The sequence below is a fragment of the Zingiber officinale genome, chromosome 10B (assembly GCF_018446385.1).
Source record: "Zingiber officinale cultivar Zhangliang chromosome 10B, Zo_v1.1, whole genome shotgun sequence".
NCBI lineage: Eukaryota > Viridiplantae > Streptophyta > Magnoliopsida > Zingiberales > Zingiberaceae > Zingiber > Zingiber officinale.
In genome coordinates, this window is record NC_056005.1 from 43,694,964 (window position 1) to 43,722,474 (window position 27,511).

General features: G+C 37.2%; 1 protein-coding gene across 9 annotated transcripts in view; it reads left to right on the forward strand.

Annotated features, from left to right (window-relative positions):
- The window catches only part of LOC122029424 (mediator of RNA polymerase II transcription subunit 8-like), a 42,989-nt gene that overhangs the window by 6,345 nt on the left and 9,133 nt on the right, over positions 1–27,511 (forward strand). The window contains exons 3-12 of one of the 9 annotated variants that reach the window (XM_042588403.1): positions 8,249–8,373; positions 8,474–8,657; positions 8,784–8,891; positions 9,058–9,110; positions 10,508–10,774; positions 12,563–12,619; positions 12,710–12,916; positions 15,369–15,457; positions 15,633–15,686; positions 20,390–20,420. In XM_042588403.1, coding sequence (XP_042444337.1) covers positions 8,249–8,373; positions 8,474–8,657; positions 8,784–8,891; positions 9,058–9,110; positions 10,508–10,774; positions 12,563–12,619; positions 12,710–12,916; positions 15,369–15,457; positions 15,633–15,686; positions 20,390–20,405 — 1,160 coding nt within the window. In that variant the 3' untranslated portion in view covers positions 20,406–20,420. Of the gene's footprint in view, positions 1–8,248; positions 8,374–8,473; positions 8,658–8,783; positions 8,892–9,057; positions 9,111–10,507; positions 10,775–12,562; positions 12,620–12,709; positions 15,513–15,632; positions 15,687–20,389; positions 21,306–27,511 lie in introns of those variants that run through there. The other 8 variants (XR_006125054.1, XM_042588404.1, XR_006125055.1 and 5 more) reach the window with 8 other exon arrangements.

Below are 27,511 nucleotides of genomic sequence, written 5' to 3' on the forward strand. Positions count from 1 at the left end.
TATAGAACCAAAGACCCGAGGTGGTAGAGGATGAAGAGGGTGATGCGGATAAATTACCTGATGAGGTATTTTACCCTGGAGAGTGGAAGAAGGCATGCGATTGATGAGATAACATGCAGTAAGTACGACATCACCCCAAAACTGATTAGGGACATGAGAATGGAGAAGAAGAGTTGGTGGGGATTCGCGACGTAGTTGAAGCCGAAGCCGATGGTGCGGTAGCGTTGCACGCCACTGATGTCGCTGAATCGGTTGAGTTCCACGGGCCGCATCGCCAGTGCAGTTCGAGGGCCGTAGGTTAGAAAAAGGATTCAAAAATAAAAAATAATTCTGAACGATCCTTCATCAGATATAACCGTGTACAACGGGAAAAATCGTCTATAAAAGTAACAAAATACCTTGACCCATTGTAGAAGAAACATGACTCGGACCCCAAACATCAGAATGAACTAAAGCAAAAGGAGACATAGCCCGACTCTCAATACGAGGAGAAAAAGAACTACGAACATGCTTACCTAATTGACAGGACTCACAAGATAAAGACTCTAAGTGAGAAAGACTAGGATGTAACTGTCTTGACCTGGATGTCCCAACTGAGCATGAATAAGTAGTGGAGATGTCGCCGCCGAACCAACAAAAGAGGGTTGTTGAAACCGATATAGGCCATGAGATTCACATCCGAAGCCAATCATCCTCTCCGTACTCCGGTCCTGTAAGGAAACAGACGTATCAGTAAAAGAAATGGTATAATCAAGAGATCGAGTAAGTTAACTTATCGATAATAAATTAAAGGGAGCGTCGGGAACATAAAGAACATTATGAATGGAAAGAGATGAAGAAGGATGAATAATGTCAATACCCTGAGATTGAGTTTGGGAACCTTGGCCATGGTGACCATTGACAAATTACCAGAAGTAGTGAGGGAGGAAAATAGGAATTTATTACCAATGATATGATTGGTGGCTCCAGAATCAAGAACCTAAGGACCCGAAGAACGAGATATGCCAGCAAAGGAAGTACCAGCGTGTGCAATGGTAGCAGTGGAACCAGAAGCCTGACGATTCTCAAACCATTTCAGAAAGTCAGTATAGGAAGGTGTTGGAGTCGAATCCGGTGTTAACTGTGAAGTGGAAGCTGAAGAAGCAATAAAACTCTGAACGATCTGAGCAGCATGAGGAGGATGACCATGTACACTCCAGCACTTATCAATCGTGTGTCCCAGTCGGTGGCAGTGATCACACCAAGGGCGTCCTTTGCCACCCTTGCGAGGTGGAGGTTCTTTGTGTCGAGAGACCAAAGCTGACGAGTCGACAGGAACAGAAGAAGGCATAGTCAAGACTTTAGCCGGGACACGGAGAAGAGTCACCCAGGTATTGTCCATGGTAGCTTCTGTGGGGTTGCCTAGGATCTGGTCACGGACATGAGAATAATCTGTGGGCAGACCATATAAAGCCAGAGACATAAAAAATTTCTTCCGTTTTCAACCTCTTCAACAGGATTGGCCGCAGGTGGGAGCAGTTCATTGAAGTCACAAAGAAGTCTAGAGACTGAACCCAAATAAGTTGACATTGAATCCTTAATCTGATGGGCGTTGAGGATGGTCATGAGATCTTCACAAACTTGATAGAGTCGTCGAGAGGTGTTTGTAAAGAGTTGTTGAGCTTGTGTCTAAACAGCTTTGCAGGTTTTGTGAGTACGAAAGACATTCCTAAGAGATGGATGGATGGTGGCTCGGATAATACAACATAACTGAGCGTCAACCTTCTTCCACAAAGGACGATCGACGACTTGAACATCTTCTTCAGTTTGAGTGAGATGTATCTCATAACCCTGTCCAACAAGCCAAAGCTCAATGTGAGATGCCCAAGAGATATAATTTTTACCATCCAACTGCTCGAAAGAAAGAGGTGCAGTGATATGGTTAGTAAAGATTGAGGTATCTGGCTTTGGGGCGCCAGATGTAGTCATGAATAGAACTGTGAACCGGACGAATAGATGAAGTGAGCTTGCTTATGCTGGAAGAGTTTTCCTATCAACCAACCACAGAAGAAGAAAAGGGAGGGGCTGCAGTTGCAGGCTAATGTCGCTTGCCCCCTTACAGGTGGTAAGAGAAGGGATCCAAGGCCAACCAGCAAATCCCCGATCTGAGCCGAGATTTCGTTGTTGCTTGAGGAAAACGTAGCAGCGGCGAGAGTCAGAGAGGGCTGGAGAAGCCGACCGCCCGTTGCCGCTGGAGAACTCGCGGAAGAGAGACGTGGCACAAACCCTCCTGGATAGGGAAGGGGCAGATGGCGCGGGACCGCAGTGGCTAGGAAAACTGTCGGACGGATTCCACCCGCGCGTTGTCGTGATCGAGGCGGAGAAGGAGGACACCAGCGTCGCTAGGTTCAGCGACGACGTGAAGATGGTCAGCAACGGGCTATCGAACGTGTAGTACTGGTTCGTGCTCTTGTTCGCCTTCTCCTTGCTGAGCACTTCGGGGAAGAACTGCCGCAGAAACGAGTCCTCGATGAGGAAGAGAGATCCGATCATGATGATAGCTGCAGAGACTGCGGCGGAAAGAAATTAGGGTTTTAACCTCGCTCTGATATCATGTTCAAAGCAAAACCTAAAATCTCGTACAATGGGAACCACGAGTTAGGCCTTTATATAGGAAAGAAGATATATAACAAAAGACAAAAATACCCTTATACTTATTCTAACAGAAATCAAACCACCAGGGTTCGACTCTGATACCAATTGACATAACGCCAAAATTGAACCGTCGAACCACCGAGGAACTAGGAACAAATGGATGAAGAGAAGAATGATTTATTACCAAAATAAAAAATATTAATTATCAAATAATAAAAATCAAATTCTTGATATATTACAAATGCACTAATCTTTAATATTTTCCAATTTATTTCTATTTGTTGTAGATGTGTCAATCTTGAATATTTCCTCTTGAAGATTTTCAATTTTGTTATTTTATTCAGATGTGCAAATCTTTAATACTTTCTAATCTTGAAGACTTTCAATTTCTTTCCTTTTTATTGCAGATGAATCAATTTGAAATTTATCTTCAATTTATTTTCTTCAAATTATTTTCTTTCATGCGATATTTGTTTTGTGATGGATATGTGAAACTATTTGAAAAGGTAAAATAAAAAATGTTATGTAGGAGAAATTAGATATTGCTCCAATAAATGTTAAAACATGAGAATAAATTATAATGATATGAATGTGTTTTGAAGATGACCAATCAATTCTATAGTTAGACAAGTTTAGTGGACTACAATTAAATGTGTGAGAGGTAGAGGGTGTTGGTGCAGCGGAGGCCGGCAAGAGGGGAGTGAATTGCCTGAAAAATAAAAACTATACCCTCCTCGTGCTTTCAACTCAAAAATGCAATAGTAATAATAAAATAACTGAAATAAAGAAACAGAAATAAACCAGAGACTCAGCAGTTAATCTGGTTACAACCAAGAAGGTTGTTAATCCAGGCCGATGAAAAATGCACTAGAAAAAGTCTCCTTTACTGAAGGCGGAGAAGCCTTTTACACTCTAACAGCTCAGAACTATTGCTAGGAATAAATACAGAGTTGATTGAGCAATTGATATCTAATTCCTAGGTCCAGGGGTCCTTTTATAGGCCCTGGAAACTCTATCTCGTAGGTCTAAGGCACCTCCAATGAGTTGTTCGGATAGAACTCTATCCGAACCTCAACGGTCATTTTGACCTAGCTCAAGGCGCCTCCAACAAGCAACGAAGGCGCCTTCAATGCATGTTTAAGGCGCCTTCAAGGTTCCTGCTATAAATACCTTCCTGCTTGCATGGTATAAATAGTTTCCAGCCTCTTTTGACTCCTTTTCCTCTTCGCTTTGGCTTCCGAAGCTCCATTTGCTTGGGTGATTTCGGCCAACCGAAATAGGGCTCACCCGAATCCAATTTCTGGCCTTCTCCTCGAGCAGCCTTCCTCCCCGGCTTAACGCCCCTCGAACGCCGTACACGTTCTTCTCGCCCATCGGTGTACTTTTCCGCAGCTCTCTCGTCCTTCGGACACACCGAGCCCGTCGGCTCCCTTCTCGTGCCATCCTTCTCGCTAGCTGCGTCTTCCGCTCGACTTCCTGTGCTCTTAAGCTCCTGCACACTCAGACACAAGGATCAAACACAAAGCAGAACCTAACCAACTTCGTTGATCACATCAAAACAACCACGAGGTCTAACAATCTCTCCCTTTTTGATGTGTATCAACCCAAGTTTAAGTTAGGGTTAAAATAGACAAGTAGTAATTTTGAAGAAATTACTAAACTAACATTTTTAAGCATAAATTTGCAATAAATAAAATTGCAACTATTTAATTAAGAGTTAAACAGAATTTTTCAAAAATATTTTTAAAACTCAAAGTTTTGAAAACAAATAAAAAAATTCTCTCCCCCTAAACTTGTACCTTTCTCTCCCCCTTTGATCACAGCAAAAACGGGGTAATAATAAGAGAATATGATATTAAAAAAAAATATTTAGCAAATTCTTAAGTTAGAAAAATTTCTGAGCAAGATGAATTTTTTGAATTTTTCAAAAATTTCTAAGCAAAAATGAATTTTTAGAATTTTCCCCAAAAAAATTTCTAAGTAAAATGATTTTTTTTTTGAATTTTCCCAAAAAAAATTCTAATTTAAATGACTTTTTAGAATTTTCCAGAAAAGAATTTCTAAGTAAAATGAATTTTTAGAAAAAAAATTCTAAGTAAAATGACTTTTTAGAATTAAAAAAAAATTCTAAGTAAAAATTTTGAAGATTTTCAAAGACAATATTTTGAAAAACTTTCAAAGCATTATTTAATTCTAGTTTAATGTTTTTTCAGAAAGTTTATTAAACATTTTATTTCAATATTTCAGCTTCCAGGTCGTGACAAGGCACTAGGCCTTCTTGGTTATTGGAGCAACAACCACTTCCTTAGACAATGCCTCGTAAAGAAATTTTAACGTTTAACTTTCTTGCTGAAAGTTTTAATAATAGGAGAAATTTATTCTAATAAAACTTTTGGAACCCAATAGAGGTTCCTTTCTACTGGATTAATCAGAAACTTAGGGGGTACATAATTCTTGGGAATTTTTCTGAGTTGACCCTGATGCTTTCTTATATACCAATTCAATTTTCCATAAATCTTAAGTTTTGATTTTTGAAAAACATTTGTTTTAAAACATGCATCAGTTTTCAAATTTTTAATTTCTAATTTTAAATTATCATTTTCTGATTTCAATTTATATAAAATTCTATTTAAGTCAGCATTCTCTTTTTCTAATTTGAATAAATCTTTAGAAAGAGACTTAATAAATTGTAGAGCACGTACCTTACCTGACTTAGTGATGCTCCCCCTTCACTGCAGCTTTCCTCTTCTGATGTTCCTCCCCCTTCATCTATGCTCATCTCTGAGCTTGACTCTTCTTCCAGCTGATGGTTAGCATTAGCGCTAACCCCGAGAAGGCTTCAACGTCTGATTCGGAAGAAGACGAATCTGACCAAGTGGCCTTCAGGTTCTTGTGCTTGAAGGATTCTGGTTTCTTGTACTTTGTCTTTTTCCTTTTCTTTCTCTTTTTTTTTTAATTTTGGGCAGTCATCTTTGATGTGCCCTTCTTCGTTGCAGTTGTAGCAACGAACCGTTCTTTTTCTTTCCTGATGCCTCTTTGTCTGCGATTTAAATTTATTAGAATTAAAAAATTTATTGAAGCGTCTTACTAATAGTGTCGCTTCGGATTCGTCGATCGAGGCTTCAGAGTCAGAATCATTTGTTCTTATCTTTAAGGCAATATTCTGACTTGTTTTCTCCACTTCATTGGGCTCTGCAATCCGAGATTCGTGAAGTTCAAAAGTTAAAAATAAATTTTCTAAAGTACTTACCTCGAAGTCCTTAGAGATGTAGTACGCATCTACTAAGAAGGCCCACTCGGGAGTTCTCGGGAAGGCGCTGAGCGCGTACCAGATCGAGTCCCGGTTCGTTACTTCTTCTCCAAGGTTGCTTAGTTGAGTTATTAGCTCCTTAATCCTTGCTTGGAGTTGCACTACCTTCTCGCCATTATTCATCCGGAGGTTCGTAAACTGGGTCCGGAGGATGTTGCGCCTTGCTGGCTTTGCTTCTGAGGTGCCTTCGTGGAGCTCCAGGAATTTATCCCAGAGGTCTTTGGCGGAGTCGTAACTTCCGATCCGACTTACCTCCTGGGGCGGCAGAACACTGAGCAGGTGAAATTCGACCTTTCTGTTGGTCACGCAATCGGCCTGCTCCTTCTTCGTCCAGTTGCACTCTTCTTTATCTTTTGGCGTTGCATATCCATACTTCATTATTAAAAGTATATCAAATTCAATTTTAAAAAATACCTCCATCTTTCGCTTCTAAGTAGTGAAGTCTCCGTCGAACTTTGGGGGATGAATGTTTGCGCCGGCCATCGTCTTGATCTTTGTGTTTCAGTCGGCGGTTAGTCCTTCTGAGGCTGTCGGGCTCTGATACCACTTGCTGGTGCAGCGGAGGCCGGCAAGAGGGGGGTGAATTGCCTGAAAAATAAAAACTATACTCTCCTCGTTCTTTCAACTCATCAATGCAATAGCAATAATAAAATAACTGAAATAAAGAAACAGAAATAAAGCAGAGACTCAGCAGTTAACCTGGTTACTACCAAGAAGGTTGTTAATCCAGGGCGATTAAAAGCACACTAGAAAAAGTCTCCTGTACTGAAGGCGGAGAAGCCTTTTACACTCTAACAGCTCAGAACTATTGCTAGGAATGAATACAGAGTTGATTGAATAATTGATATCTAATTCCTAGGTCCAGGGGTCCTTTTATAGGCCCTGAAAACTCTATCTCGTAGGTCTAAGGCGCCTCCAACAGGGGTCCAAGGCGCCTCCAATGAGTTGTTCGGATAGAACTCTATCCGAACCTCAACGGTCATTTTGACCTGGCTCAAGGCGCCTCCAACAAGCAATGAAGGCGCCTTCAATGCATGTTTAAGGCGCCTTCAAGGTTCCTGCTATAAATACCTTCCTGCTTGCATGATATAAATAGTTTCCAGCCTCTTTTGACTCCTTTTCCTCTTCGTTTTGGCTTCCGAAGCTCCGTTTGCTTGGGTGATTTCGGCCAACCGAAATAGGGCTCACCCGAACCCAATTTCCGGCCTTCTCCTCGAGTAGCCTTCCTCCCCAGCTTAACGTCCCTCGAACGCCGTGCACGTTCTTCTCGCCCACCGGTGTACTCTTCCGCAGCTCTCTCGTCCTTCGGACGCACCGAGCCCGTCGGCTCTCTTCCCGTGCCGTCCTTCTCGCTAGCTGCGTCTTCCGCTCGACTTCCTGCGCTCCTAAGCTCTTGCACATTCAGACACAGGGATTAAACACAAAGCAGACCTAACCAACTTGGTTGATCACATCAAAACAATCACGGGGTCTAACAGAGGGAAACCAAAGAGAAAGATATTGTCTATTTAAAGTTCAATGTAGGAATAGAATGCATTTAGCTGATCCAAAATTGGATATTAACATTGACAATTTTCACACATAGAACACCTTATATAAGTTAAATAACAATGCACATGGTGGTGGTGGTATGTGCAGGTATATATTTCTTCATGTAAAACAAACAGAAAAGCATATGATGGTTATGGTGGTACGAGCAGGTACAGGAAACTTCGTATATCATAAGAGGGAGAAATTGGTATATTCTGTTACATTTCAGCAGACTAGATAAGTTTCAAGGCACATAGTTCAGTATGGATATTGAATGCAATCAAGGAGGTTTTTTTTCTCTTTCTTTTTGGAAAGAAGGCACATAGTACATAGACACTTGTATTGGCTCCCCTTTCTGCAAAAGTACTTGACAATTGGCGGTGACGATATGAGTGGTACAGGATACTCCATGTAAGATAAACAAATGATGGTAGTGATGGTATGAATAGGTATATGATGTTGCATATATCCAAAGAGGGAGGTCATGAGTTTATTGCTAAGGTGTATTTTGTTTCGTTTTGTTAGATGAAGTGGTCAAACACAAAGATTAATAGTGTTATGGAATGCAGTCATGGAGTCTCTCTAGTAAGATGGCCCATAAACATGGATTAGCTCCGTTTTCTACGAGACAAGCATAACATTACCTCTTTGTTCAAATGCTTCTCCATGTTTCTTAGCCTTAGAATCTTCCTCATTTCTCTATCTTGCATCTTCTTTGCTAAATTTTGGTACAGTATCTTTGAGTTGCTGTTGACATGTGACAAATCATCTCAGTGTTACCTGTAATGCTGTCATCAAAGTTGTTTCCAGAGATGGAAGCTGAGGATATTGCAAAAAGAGAGCAATTATTATATGGAATATCTGGTCACCCTGTACACATACAAATTGAGAAACTGAAGGTGATATAAAGGTTGAAAACAGAACAATTTTTTGTTTTATTGATATCCCAATTATATGTCTGCATTGCTTTTGTACAAATATTCTGCTTGCATATAACAGGCTAGAATTGACATGATTGGAGCAGCTTGTGAAGCTGCAGAGACGGTTATATCTGATTGTCGTAAAACTTATGGATTGGGATCACATCCAGGATCCACAGTTGTTCCAACTTTGGATAAGGTTCAAGCTGCAAAAATTCAGGAGCAAGAAAATTTACTAAGAGCAGCTGTGAATTTGGGTGAAGGTATTTAAATTTCATTTTTTTTACTAAGTAAGCTTCTAACTTAATGCAAAAGACCAAATCTACAATATATTATAACCATTTCATCATTCCTACTTTATATGCACCTTATTCAAAGAATCTATGTAGGGTTAAGAATTCCATTTGATCAGAGGCAACTCCCAACTTCTCTTCCTAGCCATTTGGCAGATGTGCTTTCATTTGGTGATGGTGCACAGAATTTGGCTGATAATTCTGGTATTTAACACTTATCAGTTGTTATTTGCAAGACTTTTTTGATTCTTGATCATGCATGTAAGATGAGAGTTTATTGCTGAGATTATGTTGAGGGATGGCTTTAAGCTTGTATTCTGTTTGTTGAGATTATGTTGTTTAAGCATACTATTTTACTGCTTCTATGCAGGTTCTTGTGAGAAAAATACTCCTGCATTTTCATCTACTCGAGAAGTACTGCAGGTCAATATTCTAATAGGTTTAGTAAATTTTAAGTTCCCAAATAGAGATATAACCCTTTTTTTAAATTTATTGATTAAAGGTATTTGGTATTCATAGGGCATGGTGTTGATATTTTTATTGTATTTGCTGAATGTATATAGTCAACCTCGCCTAGTGGGATTATGCTTGGTTGTTGTATTTGCTAAATGTGTGTGTGTAGAAAAGAGAGAGAGGGATTTATTTATTATTTATATATCTTTATCAATGGATGGTTCTGCTTTTTCAAAATAGTGTCTTTGTCATATATTTCTGTATAGACATATTTGGACTCCATAATTTTGACAAATCTCACTTATCTTGTTGCACATAAGGAGATTAACTAATTGTGAAATGAAGATGAACAGTAAAGAACTTCAAATGACAATGAATGTTCTAGAAGTGGTTCTATGACAAAATTTAGTTAAAAAGATCTTGCAGCTCTCTAATTTTAAACAAATCTGTGATCAATTTCTGGAGTTACTTGTAAGATTTGAAGATTCCTTTTTGTGCATTTATGCATTACTTAAATCTGTCTTTCTCATAATTTCTTTTGTTGTCTACAAGGCTCATGCCTTTCTCTCGTGTGATATGGATACTTATTTTAAATGTAGCATAGTTGTACTTAATAATTAGGAGGGGGATGGAGAATAGACAAACAATTAGAGGAAGTAGTATAACAAGTTCAACTTATTGTTTCTTAATTTATACTAAATTAAGTAATTGCCACAAGTTATAACCACCAAGTATACTCGGTGGTAATATCTTTGACATAGAAACAAACAAGATTTGTGGTTTGATGAGTTTCTCTTTTCCTTCCATAGTTTTGAGCTCAAATTAAAATATAATGGTCTCAATAATTTCTTTCTTTATTTTAGTTACTCATCATATTAATGTACAACCTATTGCTTGGAGAAGTTTACTATATGTTAGAATTTAGAAAGATAAAAGGACAACAAGTTTCTTTTTCAATATGAAAATTCCATAAATATCTACCAAGTAGCCCTCCAGAACTGTTTATTTTACCTTAACTACTCCATTTTGAGATACATTAGTGTTCAAAAGTACTAATAAACCTTAAAATAGAACTTTGACATATTGGTAGAAATAACTTATGGATCAATGATGATTATGGACGTAGTTTAGAAAGCTAAAAATTGGCACTAGTAATCAGTATGAAACTCGTTTAGCATAGATTGCTCATCTCTGTATTTGAATTTGATGTACTGATGAACCAAAGCAGGTCTTAGCCACTATGTACATATATTCTAAAGAACTTATGTTGATCTCTTCATGGCGTTTTCTTTTAATCTCTTAATATGTTTCTGGATCTAGAATCATTTTCTAACAAATTCTTTCTTCTATGCCATTTCTGTTTTTAGATGCTACAGACACCTGGAGGACAGTTGATTGCAAGATCTGTTCCATCGCCATCCAATGCTACTGCTTTTGATAATCCATCAACACCTCCAATGGCATATGCTAATTCACCTAGATCTGATCCAAACATTATGAATACCCCGTCACCACAGCAACAGGCACAACGGCAACAGCAACAGAGACAAAAGATTATGCAATTAACACATCAACAACAGCTTCTGCTGCAACAGCAATTGCGACAATCTTCTATTACAGGAGTTCTAGGCCAGGTAATTTAAAAGCTTTTGTTCTCTCCTTTTATATTTAACAATAGGGGGATCATTTCTGTGGTCAATACATATAATGGATGTCCATTTAGCTTTGGTCGATTTATGGTATTTGACATGGGTACGGAGGGGTACGAAGAGTCAAAGTAATAGAGGTCATTCAAAATCCCATTAATTCAATACCTGCTAATATGATCCAGTGAATATGTGATGTCACGAATCCTTATCCTATATCCTCTAGTGCATTCCTGTATTGATCTTATGGCCCTTGATTCTACCACTCTATAACTCATTAATTTGATCTCACCAATATGATCCAGTGAAAATGAGATATCACTAATCCTTATCCTGTTACCTATAGCACATTTCTGTCTTGATCTTAGGGACTTTGATTGTACTGTTCTATAACTCTTTCCTCTTGGTTTTCCTTGTACTAGAAGTCTAGAACATCTCTTTCTAATGTTGATCGCCATTAGTTGGTTGAGTGGGTAACATATGATTGTTGCATAGTTAAACAACCAAAGCCTTCCAAAGATAACTTACACAATATTCAGAGTTTGATACACATGATATTTATGTATGGGTTTGTTAATGTGAGGTCAGTGCTAAAGAATTATAAAGCAAGTTTCTCACCTTATACAAATAAAAAGAAAAACGACTCTACTGTGATAGATAAGTGCCAAAATATTTTCACATCTCAACTGCATCATTGGCTGGCACTAAAATGTCTATAGAAATCTACTTTGGCAATTAGATCTTATGATTTTGCTAGGCCTATTTTAAATTCCTAGATCTAATGTTGCATTCAAGAATATTCTCCATTAACTTGAAGCATCACTAGAACCAAATCACCATGATTGAATTGGTCTTATACATGGTTTAAAGTCTCGTGTGGTAGCGAGCGAACTTGTCAAAAGATACTATTATGATAAATTACCGAAACTCGATGTTACTCAACATCGAGACAATATCTCCTATGTCGTTGTGCCAATAATGTCAACGAGTATCATTTTATGTCAATAATTTAATACCCTTTGACATACTAAAATCAACATGATGTTATTTTTTTATACCTTGTTTTCATATACGATAATGATAAAATTGTTGCATTGTAGTTAAAAAGTGAACATTGAAATTGAAATTAGTTATATAGTTTATATATTTATTCATCATCTCTTTCCTTCTTCTACCAACAATTCGCCATCGACATTGTATGTTGGAACATTGGCACAAGACCAAAACAATGTCGTTCTATCAAAGATCGAATCATTGCATGGCTCATGACTCGAGATTTCGAACCTTTATCTCATGACACTAGAAGAATATCGATCAAGAAATTTTGCAGTTGGTCATTACACTATTTTGACATGCTATGTTATTAGTGCACCATAAAAAATGCATGGGTAATTATAGCCAAAATTATGCCATGGAATTGGAAAACAAGGAATTTTTGAAAATCTTTTCCTTTTTTTTTCTAATATTCAAAATTTTGAGGCCAAACCAATTGAAATTTTATATTAGAAAAACATATCAGAATTTTTTTATACTCATCAAAGCATGCAAAAACATGCACGCAAACCCATTTTATGCTTTTACAAAATTGTTTCCAGGTTTTGTACTTTTAACAAGTCATATATGTTCACATGAATTCATTTCATCTCACCAGTTTCAAGTTTCACTTTGAGCTATTACACTTTTCTTTCTATCTTTTTACTTGGGTTGCTTGGTTGATATTCATTTTTCTTGAATTCTGCAATTTTGTTGGATATTGACTATAATACCTTTATTCAGCGCTCAATATCCCAGCTGCACGATATAACAGGCCAAACTCAGCAAAAGCTTCAACAGGTGCATCCCATAAAACTTGTTCTCTTGTAAATATTAATCTTGTTGATGCATATTAGAAGCCATCATAATGCAAAAGTGTTTCATCTGTAGATTGCTGGACAGCATCAGATGTCATATTCTCATCCTATGTTGCAGCAGCAATTTCAGAATGGACAATTGCAAACATCACACATGTCTTATAATATTTTACAAAATCAAATTAACCAAGGAGGTCAACATAGGAACAACATAAACCAGTTAGGATCTAGCAGCAATGCTTTGTTCAGTGCTGCTCAAGCTTCACCAAACTCTCAAATGGTGAATTATCTTAGCAAGCATATGCTGTATTTTTTATTCCTTTTATTTGGGTGGTTGATCTAAACACATAATTAATATAAAGATTTAATGCAAGAAAAAGTACATTTGTTAACATACTAATAGATACCAGAACAACAATACCACAAAATACTAAAGATAAAAAATTGAAGCAATAGAATAAAACTTGAGAATTCAACTATAAAAGTTCAACCAAAGAAAGCTCCAAAATCGTAGCAACATTTACGTCTTAGAGCATCTAATAACTCATCCTAGCACTTGCTTGGGGATGATCTGGAGGCAAAAACAAATAAGGGTTCACTAGAAAAAGCTGGGTAGGAATGCAATAGTACGCAGCAAGAAGATAATTAATTTTATAATAGGATATCACAAATAACTCTATGCATGAAGTGTGTTAAGGCCACTTCTTCACATTTTATTATCTTAGATTATGTTACTTGTGAATGACACTATGTAGACTATTACACTGTGCTTACTCAAGCATGTGCATGATTGCCTCACTATTAGTTCGAAAATGCACACTCATCAGGACTAATTGAGTGTGCTTCTGGCATAATGCTCATATATCTGCCAACAAGCTAACACGAGGCCAATAGTAATCATTACAATATTATTGCATGGTCGTATATTATCTTCACATAATACTAGCATAACTCTCGCGTATCTACGAACCAGGTAACATAAGGTTCATAGAAATCATTACAATAAGTATCATGATTACATAATGCTGATATTTCTCCACACAGATTTATTATATTCATCTATAATTTAACTCCAATATCACTTATGGTAATATTTCTCATAGAGATTACCTAAGCTAGGTAAGCATGACATGTATAAATGGATCATCTAATAACTATCAAGAGCATAATTTAAGGTCTATGGAACGTTCATATAACCAAACATTATCACGCGCACACAATCTAACACTTTGTGTATGCGCAAAGAATATTTTTAGAAGCAAACATATTTTGATTCAACACAAGCATTTATGATTTAAAAAGGTGAAATAGGGTTCCTCCTCATTGAGTAGGGTATTAATGGTGATTATTCTGGCCACACTCATGTTCATCCCTTAAACTCCTCTCTTGATGTGTCTTGTCTATAAAATGGTTGGGAACTCATTCTAAATTGGGTAGATTGGTTAAACTCTCATTCCTTAGGATAGGGATACACCATTAGGCATGTTTGAGATCATCACAATTGGGAAACACTCTTCAATAGCTTCTATTCATAACCATACAGCTAATGTCTGGCTGAACAACACAAGAAAAAAGTTTCCCAAAATCCCACCAAAACTCCCAGACATCTTCTATATCCATTTCCCTTGCGTCCGTAGAGGATGTATCACTCATCTTGCCACCAAAACTTTCTCGAAGCACCCTTGGACTTTATAATTGAAAAGGGTTAACTCAACACAAACAAATGTTGCCATTGTTTGAGGGACAAGACTTTCAGTACACAGCCAAATTAGAAGTTTCATGAATGGACGGAAGGGAGTAAAGAAGAGAACAAGAAAATTCTCGCCCTTTTATTTTGTCATTCCCAATGCATATAAGGTTAAACTGGTCTTTTCAATTTGTATCTACTCTTTCTCCCCTCTTCCATCCACTTTTGGAAGGAACCAAAAGTGGGTAAAGAGAGCCAAACTAATTCTTTCTTTTTCTCACTTTTTATTATTACACCTAAGTAGACAAGGGAAATAATTGTTTTCCCTCTATTTGGGTTTCCTTCTCAAGTACGCATAACATCAAGGATGCAAGTTTCTAATTGATAAGAATAAGATGATAACGATGAGAGTTGATCTGATTAATAGGAGATGAAAGAGGATCTTGAGATCCTATATCACTGCTTGCAAGTGTCACAGTAGTTCCAAAGCCCTATTTCTCATGCACAAAACTGTATCTTAAATTGGCACTGCTGTGGAAAAGCCCTCTTCCTTGTTGCTGTGGAAACCTTTGGGCACTGCTTCTGCATGGAGTTGAAACACAAGGATGAAGAGGGAGGTAGATTGGGGCGATTTGGGTTTTCACTGTGAATATGGGAGAACAAGTGTGGGAGTGGGTTTAGTTCCCACTTAATGGATATCTGGCCTACAGGTTTAATGAAAGTATTGCATGATCTGAATGGCCAGGTTTAGGTCAAAAATGTAGTCTTTCTGTGAAGGGTAGATTCTGTACATTAACTCTTTTTGAAACCCTCATCAGGGAGAAAAATTTTGTACAGGAATTGCCCAACCTTTAAAATGCCTCGATATTCCTGCCTACTTTTTGCTTTATTAGATGCTTGAATATAGGATGACTGCTAATACAAAATTTCAACAATTCTAAGCTATGTTACACGCAGTGAGCTATGTTTTTGGTGAAGGTTATCTTTTAATTTCAATTGAGCTCTTGCTGATGAGAATCCAACAATTGCTGGAGTAAGAATACAGGAGAGACACAAACATTGGGGTTCTGACATCAGATCCAATTGGTTCAAAAACCTCAGCCTGAAAATTTGGGATCTTCCAGGCTGGATCAGGTTCCATTTATATTTACATGCAAAAAATCTAATCAGGCCTTATACTTGCACCAACATGCCCCTTCACTTAGATATAAAGTTGAAATTCTTTTATTGTTGCAGGAGTTACTTGAAAGTTTTGAATAGAATAGATGCTCTCATATTAGTTCCTAAGATTTTGTCATCTTTATCTCAGATTGCAAGCATGTCAGCTTCGATGCAATCTCAATCACGTTTGCCACGGATGCAGGTATACACTGCATAGCTATCCTCAAAAAATTTCTTTAACATTTTGAATTTTTGCTATCTTTTTAAGTTATCTATATATTAGCGGTATTGATGATATATTATAACAATATGTTACAAAATGTTTTTTACAGGATTGAATGTGGTCAGCACATAAGACTAATTAGTTAAAATATGTATTCTATATGTGAAATTTGTCATGCTTGTGGTACTCGGTTGTAGGCCTGACTAATATGATTACATGTGGCATCTACCAAATTAAGGTGCTCAGCCTTTTTGCTATTTATTAACCTTCCTTCGTTGGCCTGACTAATATGATTACATGTGACATCTACCAAATTAAGGTGCTTAGCATTTGCTATTTTCTGTCCTTAACTGGATTAGTATTGCCTAGCTTTGAGTCAATACTTGTTTCATTTGTATTTGGGTTGGCTCCAAAGAGTGATCTAGCTAGACAATTGTTTGAGTACAGCCAATAAGGTAGAGTAAGAAATAACTTCTGCAAATATAAAATAAATATTATATTAGCAGGAGACCCTGCTAATATAAAAGAGCATAATTGTTGGAGGAAAAGGAGAACAATTGAGGAGTCACTGTTGTTGCAACACATGACTAAGGGATTAAGGGATACAAAATAGGGTGATTGACAAAGTTCAGCTGGTTGAGGTGATGTCGGTGACAATATGGGTAATAGAGGATGAAGGTTGGAAACAACAATCTAATAGGTATGCTGCTTACAATGGAAGGGCAAAGATCGATGAAGCCATGCTGTCATAGGGAGAAGCTACGTTGCAGATTCTGGCATAGGGCGTAGGACATTGGTAAGGCCATGGCGGGGATCCATGGTAAACATCCAGAGTTACATGTGACAATCCCAAGCAAGCGACGGATAAAACTTTAGCAAGAGGGATCAGAACTTAGCATAAGTTTCATATAATATATTATGTAAAATAAATTATATATTAAAAATAATTATTAATGTATATAATAACTTTTTGTTTTGAGAAAAAAAATCCAGTGGTGTCAATTTCCCCCATTGGATTATCTACACTCTTCAGTTTATCCCAGAATAATGAATATTCCACTAAAAAAACAATTTTAATAGTTTGAGTGTAACATGGATCAAATGTGATTTGACAAAAATATTGTAGGAAGATTTGATTTGATAATAGCTATAATCGATTATGACATATTATGTGATTTTAATTCCTTAAATAGGAGTATGTAATTTGTATATAAAAGGGGCAATATTATTGAAATAGAAAAGAGAAGATTTTCTGCAATACCACATGGTATCAAATCTACCGTCCTTTTGCTACCCAGTTGCCTCTAGGGTTTCAATATTTATCAGCCATTGGGGATTCTGATCTTCGAGGTCAGCCCTAATGTGAAGGCAAACTTGTCTCATTGCTCTAACTCCTACTAGTGAAAGGCTAGGATTACTGATGTTCACAAGCCCAATTCTGTCATACCATTCAGGGCGACAACTTTGGTTTAGAACATCTCTTCCACCTCTGTTGATTTACAACAACCAATCTTGTCGGACTCTGATCAGATGCCGACAAACTCTTCCACTGTTAACTCTGCTCCAAATCACCCCATGATGCTGCACTTTCTAACTCTACCAGAAACTATCTCTGGCTCAATTACCATTCACAAACTAAATGCCCATAATTATCTTTAGTGGTCACAATTCATTAGCGGACGAAGAAAAGATGATTATCTTTTGGGTATTCCAGAACCAGAAATAGGCAGTCTGGAGCATCAAGTCTGAGGACCGAAAACAACCTTGTTATGTCATGGCTAATCAAATCTATAAATGTAGAAATTGGTGAAAATTTTCTATTATTCACGACTGCCTAAGATATATGGGAGGCAGTTCGTGATACTTTCCTCGGTCAAGAGAACATTGTTGAATTGTTTCATTTTGAAATCACTCTCCAAGACTTCAATCAAAGTAATCGTTCAGTAACTACTTATTTCACAATTCTCACTTGTTATTGGCAATAGGTCGATCTCTTTGAAACCACCCTTAACTGTAAGTGTTCTGAAGACTAAATGTATTTCAAGAGATTTGTGGAGATCAAGAGAGTGTTTAAGTTTCTGATGGATTGATGTAGTAAGGGGCCGACACAAAACCATTGGCAAGTTTCTGGGAGGCGTTTTCAGAAGTCCGAAGGGAAGAAAGCTGCATGCGGGTAATGTTAGGATAGCTAAACCCTAAAATTTAGCCTCTCAAGATAACTGAATTCTCTAGCTACCCGGAATCTACTCACAACACAAATGGCAATCGGCCGAAGAAGGGGCGCCCATGGTGTGACTACTATCGAAAGCAAGGACACACCAGACACGTGTTGGAAGCTTCATGGGAAACCGACGGATTGGAAACCCTCCCGAGACCACGAAGCAAAGGGAAATGTTGTACTCACACCCACAACACAGTGTGTAGGGATGACAATGGGTCGCGCTCGGGTCGAATTCTATATCCTCTGTCCCATACCCATCGGGTATAGGATATCCGATGGATATACTCATACCCATTAAAGGATCGGATATCTTCTATAGTTTCTTCTTTCTATCCAACTATTATTATTCAATAAATATATATTAAAATTAACATCCTATTAAAAAATATATATAATTAAAAAATATATATAATTAAAAAAATAGATTAAATATCTCTATAGTCTTCTCCTAATATTAACAAAAATAGTAAGTTGATTTTTGGAAAAAGAAAATTTTCTTTAATATATGTATATATATTATTTAATCGGGTATTCGGGTATCGGGTATTGATAGTCCCTCCATACCCTCTTCCATTCGGATCGGATATCGAATATTCCATCAAGTTCGAATGAAATTGCTATCCCTAGCAGTGTGACAACTCGGTTCCTTTCTGAACAACTTGATATTCTCCAATAGCTCATTCAGAAGGGAAACATATTGCCTCCATTAGCAATGCACACATCTACCCACTTCTAGATTGTGGATTCTAGCGCTTCAGAGTGATAGATTACTTTTCTCTACTTTTTCAATATGTGACAAACCCTAATCAACGCGTATAACAAATGGGACATGTGCTAAAGTAGTTGGGACAAGAATCATTCATCTCTCAACCACACTAATTCCACATTCTATTCTATTTGTTCCTGACCTTGATTGTAATCTTGTGTATGTTAGTAGATTAAATAAAGATCTCGACCAAGGTTTAAAATCTCGACCCGTGCCGAGATTTCAATATCGTATCGTGTCATGCCGATACGGTTTCAATATTTTTTATTTATATACAGTAATTATTAGATAAATATATTTATTGTGTATAATTTAAAAATAAGTTATATATTGATTTTATATAAGTTCTCCATTATTAAACAACTTAATATTGTTAGAAAAAATAATTAAATATATTTTTTTTTAAAAAAATTGATCTATTAATAACTCAAATTAAAATTGATACACCATAATATCATAATATGTTACATTACTAATACTAAAAGGAGTGACGTGAATCAAATTGAAGGGTTCTTGTAATATTTTGCTTAGATAATCTTTATAGTCTCCAATATCCAGATTAAATAATTATAATTATATAATTAATATAAAATACTATTTTATATATAATAATCATATAAATTAAAAATTTATTTATTTAATTAATAATTTAAATAATATATATTTAAAATAGTAAAAAATATAAAATAATTAAAATATATAAGAATATAAATTTGATTTATTAGAATATTTATAAATTTTTATAATTTTTTAGAATTTTTAGATAAAATTTAAAACACAAAATAATTTCAGAATATTATTTAATAAAATTTATTATTATTTTTAAAATTTTATATGTAGTTTTTATATTTTATTAGGACAATTTAATTAGGGTTTATGAAAGCCTCTTTAACATATCACTATTAAGTGGAATTGTTTGATTTAATTAGGGTTAATTTTGTATAGTAACCCCCGACATATGCGACCGCGACGCACCCGCGCTAGTGACCATGACGCGCTCACGACCCGCAGATGCCTCTGGCGACGCTTCCAGCACCGGGACACGGGCGCCCGTGCCCGCGATGCGATCGCGACCCCGCGGATGCCTTCAACTGTGCCGGAGGTGTCTGGCGGCACCTCCGGTGGCACCAGAGGCGTTCAGCGACGCTTCCGGCAACGCCGGAAGTATCTCGCGACACTTTCAGTGCCGCCAGAAACGTCACGACGCTTCCGGCGACGCCACCCATGTTGTCTCGCGCACGCGCGATTCTTCCTGGCGCACGTGATGACGCGATGAAACCTTCGCTGGCCTGGTGCCGGTTTCGGTGCGCGGGCGGAACGATAAGTTGCACCCGTTCCGCCCGGCACGGAACGAAATTTTGAACGCTGATCTCGACCATGAGACTAAATTCCTTTCTAACTCGTGTTTTGGGACGTGAGCACTAGAAAGATGTTGACAGTGTTGAGTTTCTGAAGGCCTTTACTTCTTTAATGCCTATCTATCTTCAAGCCATTTAATTAGTCACAAATGTCGTGGCGATAGTAGTCAGTTCAATAAAGAAAGTGATATTATGATGTGGCACATTCGACTTGGTCGTCTCAATTTTCATATTTAAGGTACTTGTTTCCCTCATTCTTTATTAATAAAAATTCGAGTTTGTTTTAGTGCGAAGTTTGTCAAATTGCAAAACATACTCAAAACACTTACTCTCGCAGACAAGGAAGAATATAACTAGACAAAGAAGGAGCAAGCTGATTTTGTGGCCAACGGAAAGGCGAAATTCCACCTGCTTAGCGTTCTGCCGCCCCAGGAGGTAAGTCGGATCGGAAGCTACGACTCCACTAAAGACCTCTGAGAGAAATTCTTGGAGCTCCACGAAGGCACCTCAGAAGCCAAGTTAGCGAGGCGTCATATCCTCCGGACGCAACTGACAAACCTCCGGATGAAGAATGGCGAAAAGGTAGCGCAACTCCAGGTGAGAATCAAGGAGCTGATAACGCAACTGACAAATCTCTGAGAATCGGTAACAAACTGAAACTCCATCCGATATGCGCTCAACGTCTTTCCAAGAACTCCAGAGTGGGCGTCCTTAGTAGATGCTTACTACATCTCTAAGGACTTTGAGGTAAGTACTTTAGAAAGTTTATTCTCTACTTTCGAACTTCACGAGTCTCGAATTGTATAGCCGAAACAATTAGAGAATTCAGACCTCAACGTTGCCCTACAAGCCAAGATGGACGATCTCGACTCCGAAGCATTGATCGACGAAACTGAAGCGGCTCTTTTGGTAAGAAAGTTAAATAAATTTATTAAAACTAATAAATTTAGATCGCAGTCGAAAAAGCATCATCGCAATAAAAGGACGATCCGATGCTACAACTGCAACGAGGAAGGGCACATCAAGGATGATTGCCCAAAACTAAAGAGAAGGGACAAGGAGAAGTCTCAAAGACCGACACCCTCGAAGCGCAAGAGTTTGAAGGCTACATGAGATGAATCATCATCTTCCGAGTCAGAAGTCGAAGCCTTCCCAGGAGTAGCACTGATGGCTAACCATCTCTTTGAAGATGACTCGGACTCAGAGATGAGCATAGATCAAGGGGGAGAATCAGAAGAGGAGAGCTACGATGAAGGGGGAGCATCATCGAGTGAGGTAAGTAAGGTACGTGCTCTCACCCCTACTCAGTCTTTTCAGTTTATCAAAGTACTTACGAAAGATCTAGCAAAATTAGAAAAAGAAAATGCTGAATTGAAATTGAAATTAGAAAAAGCATGCCCCCTAGAAATGTATGATAATATAAAATTAGAAAATGAAAAATTGAAAATTGAAATTGAAAAATTAAAAAATAATCATGGATTAAATTGAAAAATTAGAAATTGAAAAATTAGAAATTGAAAAATTAAAAAATTAGAAATTGAAAAATTTAAAAATAAGCATGTCCCCTATTTGAAATTGCTCAAATAAATTTTCAAAATCAAAACTTTGAATTTATGGAAAACATCAGGGACAACTTAGACAAATTCCTAGAAATTATGTACCTCCTAAGTTCTTACATAATCCAGTAGGAAGGAACCTTTACCGGGTTTCAAAATCTTTACTTGAATAAATTGTTTAAAATATTAAAGCTTTCAGCGAGAAAATTAAACAATAAAATTTCTTTATGAGGCTTTGTCTAAGGAAGTGGTTGTTGCTCCAATAACCAAGAAGGTCTAATGCCTCGCCACGATCTGGAAGTCAAAATATTGGAATAAAAATGTTTAATTAACTTTCTGATAAAACATTAAAATTAGAATTAAATAATGCTTTAGAAAGTTTTTTTTTAATTTTTAAAATTCTTCAAAAATATTTTTAAATTTTAGAAAAATGTCTTTTGCAGAAAGTTTTTACTTAAAAAATTCTCAAAAATATTTTTGTCTGAGTTAAAATTTTTCTCTGAAATTAGATATTTAAAAAAAACAAAAAAAATCTCTTTGTTTGACTTAGAAATTTTCTACTTCAAATTGTTTTTATTCAGAAATTATTTTGAATCAAAAGGTTAAACTTTTTGCTTAGAAATTTTTTTTAAGAAACCTTAAGAAATTTTTTACTTGAACATCATTTCGAAAATGATTTATTTCTTGAATTTGACTTCGAAGTGTCTTTCACTTAGAAATCTTTACTTGAAATTTTGATGTGATCAAAGGGGTAGAATTAGGTACAAGTTTAGGGGGAATTCACATTTTAGGGGGAGTAAATTAAAGTAAATTAAAATTAAATTTTTTTTTACTTAGTGTTGCAAATTTTTTTATTGCAATTTTTGTGCTGAAATGTTAGTTTAATAATGTCTTTAAATTATTACTAGTCTGTTTACCCTAATTTGAACTTGGGTTGATGCACATCAAAAAGGGGAAGATTGTTGATCCCCATGGTTGTTTTGATGTGAGCAACTAAGTTGGGTTAGGTCCTGCTTGTTATTTGATCTCTGTGTCTAAGTGTGCAGGAGCTTAGGAGCGCAGGAAGTCGAGCGGAAGACGCAACTAGCGAGAAGGATGGCACAGGAAGGGAGCCGGGTTCGGGTAAGCCCTATTTCGGTTGGCCGAAATCACCCAAGCGATCGGAGCTTCGGAAGAAGAGGAAAAAGAGAAGCTGGAAGCTATTTATACCATGCAGGTTGAAGGCAGTATTTATACCATGCAGTCCGAGGCGCCTCCATCACCTTGAAGGCGCCTCAGATCAGTCCGAGGCGCCTTCAAGGGCATTGGAGGCGCCTCAGACCCAGTCTTCATGACTGTTTGCAACCGGATAGAGCTTTATCCGGTCAAACTGTTTGGAGACGCCCTTAACCCTCTTGGAGGCGCCTTCGATACTCGGGATAAGTTTTCCAGGAGCTATATAAAGGCCCCTGGAGCTAGGAAATTAATCAATCAACTCTATATTCAATTCCTAACAATAGTTTAGAGCTTTCAGTGTGTAAAAGGCTTCTCCACCTTTAGAGAAGGAGATCTTTCTGAGCTTTTTCATCGCCTTGGATTAACAACCCCCTGGGTTGTAACCAAGTTAAATTCTCTGTCTTCTCTTTATTTCTGTTAGTTTATTTCTTTATTATTATTGCATTTTTTAGTTGAAAGTCTTGAGGAGGGTATACTTTACTTTTCAGGTAATTCACCCCCCTCTTGCTGGCCCCACTGCGCCAACAACCATTTCGTACCTCGAGTCTCATAGGCTCAAGGTGGTTCCTAAAATTGATTGATGATCACACTAGATTATGTTGGACATTCCTAATGAAAGAAAATCAGAGGCCAAGCACATCTTCCAAAACTTCCATGTCATGATAAAAAATCAATTTAAAGGTGATATTCAAATTCTCAAAACTGATAAAGCTAACGATTTTTTTCAATTCTAATCTTGGCTCATATCTCAAATCTCATGGAATTGTCTAACAAAGCTCCTGTGTTGACACATCGCAACAACAGGTGTGGCCGAATGGAAGAGTCACCACATTCTTGAGGTAGCCCGATCCCTACTGTTTTAAGCTAATGCCCCAACCACATTTTGGGGAGAAAGCAATCCTCACTGCTATATACGTCATAAATCGCCTGCCCTCTCAAGTTCTCAGACACCGCACTCCAATGCAGACACTATAAAAATTGTTTCCCCAGTCTCTCCTTATCTCTGACCTTCCTCTCAAACTCTTATTGCTTTTGTGCATATTCATTCTCAATACCAAGGAAAGTTTGATGCTTGGGCTTATAAATGTATCTTTCTGGGTTAGTTCTCTAACCAAAAGGGATACAAATGTTATTCACCGGTCACCAAAAAGTTCTACAACACTATGGATGTTAGATTCATTGAGACTATCCCTTACTACTCTAATACTATAATTCAGAGGGAGAACAATTCCAGTTAATTGCATTATTAGGAGTGGACATCTCTTCTTGGGTCATCATCGTTTGAGTCTTACATTCAACCTTCCCCAAAATCTGGTGATCCACCATCTCCAAATCTTGATAGTCACCCTCCTCATCCTCCTACTCTATAGGTGTATGAAAGAATGAAACATCGAGTGTTGGTACTATCTCAGCGTTGCCAAGAGAATTCCCTAAGCCAAGTTGAACCTGAATCACAACAAGAGACAACAGATTCTAGTTCACAGTTGGATTTTACATTAAATCTACCAATTGCACATAGGAAAGGTATTAGATTGTGCACTCAACACTCTCCTCAATTGCATCTCCTACGTGAAGCATCATTTCATGCATTTGTTACCTCTTTAGACATAATTAGTATTTCTAACTCTGCGGATGAAGCTATTAAAATTCCTAAATGGAAGGGGGTGACTCTCAAGGAATATAATGCACTAGAAAAGAATGGCACGTGGGTGATAACAAAGCTACAAAGAAAATTGAGGGATGTAGGTGATCGTTCTCAGTTAAACAGAATGTAGATGGGAGTATAGATCGGTATAAAGCATGCCTAGTGGTGAAAGGATATACTCAATCATATGGAATTGATTATCAGTAGACCTTTGCGCCAGCTTGATGTTAAAAATGTCTTTCTTAACGGAGACTTGATTAAAGAAGTATATATGGACATCCCAGCTTGAGACAAGCGATACGTAAGGAAAAGTATGCAAATTGAAAAAGGCATTGTATGGGTTGAAACAATCACCGAGAGCATGGTTTGACAGATTCCCAAAAGTTTTAAAGAATGATGGATTAACAGATTCCCAAAAGTTTTAAAGAATAATGGATACTCTCAGTCATAAGATGATCACATTTTGTTCACTAAGTACTTCCCAGATGGGAAAATCACAGTTTTGATTGTGTATGTTGATGACATTGCCCTTTCAAGAAATTATGGTGACAAAATTAGAAGACTCAAGTCTCTTATGTCCAAAGAATTCGATATCAAAGACTTGGGCACTTAAAGTATTTCTTGGGAATAAAAGTGGCACGAAACAAAAAGGGCATATTTGTTTCCCAACGCAAATATGTACTTGATCTGTTGCGTGAAATCGGAATGAATGGGTGCAAGCCGACTGAAACTCCCATGGATCTCAATACTAGGCGTATGCCTAGAATTGATGAATTAGTGGCCGACAAGGGACAATACTAACGGTTAGTGGGTAAGCTAATCTACCTAACTCATACACGTCCGGACATAAGTTTCCAGTGTGTCGAGTGAGTCAATTTCTAAGTAATCCATTTATGGATCACATGGAGGCAGTGAATCGTATATTGAGATACTTGAAGCAAGATCTAGAGAAAAGTCTTATGTTTAAGAAATCAGGTAGCAGATCTATAGAAGTATATATTGATGTTGATTGAGTAGGGTCTCTAAATGATAGAAGGTCTACATCGGGATATTGCTTTTTCTTATGGGAAACCTAGTAACATGGCGGAGTAAGAAGCAAACTGTGGTCACTAGTTAGTAGTGCAGAAACTGAGTTTAGAGCACTAGCCTCAGGTATTTGCGAGGGGATATGGCTAAAGCGATTACTAAACGATTTCAAAGTTGAGACATCAAGCCCTACTCAAATCTTATGCGAATTGCCAGGAATCCTGTCCGCCATGATCTTACCAAATATGTGAAAATTGATCGACATTTCATCAGCAAGAAAATTGAAGATAGGTCAATCACCCTCAACATTCTATCAAAGCATCAAGCAGCTGGCATCCTTACCAAAGCCTTGTTCAGACCTAATCTAAGTGAGATGAGCAGATCCTTGGGTTGGAAAGCATCTACCGCCTAGATTAAGGAGGAGTGTGGAGAACTAATCTAGGTAGATTTATTCTAGATTTGAGTTAATATTATATAATTAGGAAGATTTGATTTGATAATAGACGAAATTGATTAGGAGATATTTTGTTATTTTAATTTCTTAAATTGGAGTATGTAATTTGTATATAAAAGAGGCAAGTTTATTGAAATAGAAGAGAAGATTTTCTGCAAAACCACAAATATCAATACATAGGCAAACATGTAGCTTTGGTCAAACATTGGGCATATTCTACTTAGGTGCATAATTCATATTGATGATAATGTTTTTGTTGGTGGGATCATTTTTGTTGTTTATGTTATATCATTGTTCCACATTATCCTTGGTTATGCATTGCTAAATAAAAAGTTACAAATTATATCAATGCTATTATTGTGAATGGTGAAGTGTAGCCTCAGTTGAACATAGAAATGAAAAAAAACGAAATAGAGAAGATAGTAGACCTTCCATTAGACTCGACCATGGTTCAAAACTGATTGTTCGCAACAGCCGGCTCGACAGTTTCAGGAATGTGGACCCTTAACCTTAACTGTCTTGTCTTAACCATCCAAGACGGTTATAGTTCTCACTTCTCAACATTGTTACCTTGGGAATTAACTAATCTCAACCATTTAAAATATAAAAAAATCTTCTGAACGGTCGGAACCGATGGTTCCAATGGTTGAAATAACCTTCAATTTTTTTTTCTTTTCACGAGGCTCATCAATTAATTTTTTTCTTTTCACGAGGCTCATCAATTAATAGTATGCCTTTTCTATCACCAATGTGATTAAGTCTGATCTATACATCAATTTTATGCTTACAATGGGTTTATTTAAGCTAGCATAGACATTGCTTCTGCTAGAATCCTTTCCGTTCTAGGTTGGAAGATCTTTTGTTCATTCTTAGTCGAAAAGATCAGAATTAGAGTTAACAAAGGGAATTCCTATTGTGTCGGAAACCAAACAACAGTTGTTTTAGGCATTGCTTAAGATAGTCATGAAAGGTTTGCTCCTTCGGCATAGGTCTTGCTGCTTGAGAGGTTCAATACATCTCTTTCGAGGAAGAAATCAGTGATTTCGTTGTGTCTTGGTTAATGTTCTTTTTTCCTTTAGGCATGGAGATCCAATCGTCAAAATCAAGAAAAAGGCCATCATGACCAAGATCCAAATGGATCAATCTTGTTGGGAGGTATTGGCGTACTGCCCAAGGAGAAGAAAAGGTCATTGAAGTATCTTTCCATGCTTTCATTTCTTCCTTATCCAAGCATTCAGAAAAAGAAAAAAAAAATCATTCCTACAAATCAAACTTTTCCATTTTTCTCTTTCCTCCTCCTTTGTTGCTCTGCTTTTCACTCTCTTTTTCTTGTATTTTTTTCCAAATATAAAATAAACAACAACAACAACTCGATACCAATGTTCAAACTCTCCAGTCATGTCGTAGTTGTAGTCTTTGACAGGAAAGAAACTGTTCTAGTATCATGCTGGTGATAGAAGCAAGAATAACAATTATGGATAATAATCTTGAATTTATTTCAATCAATCGAGATTTACAGCATCATAACCAAGATAATATTTCTGTATTTATCATATGCATTGT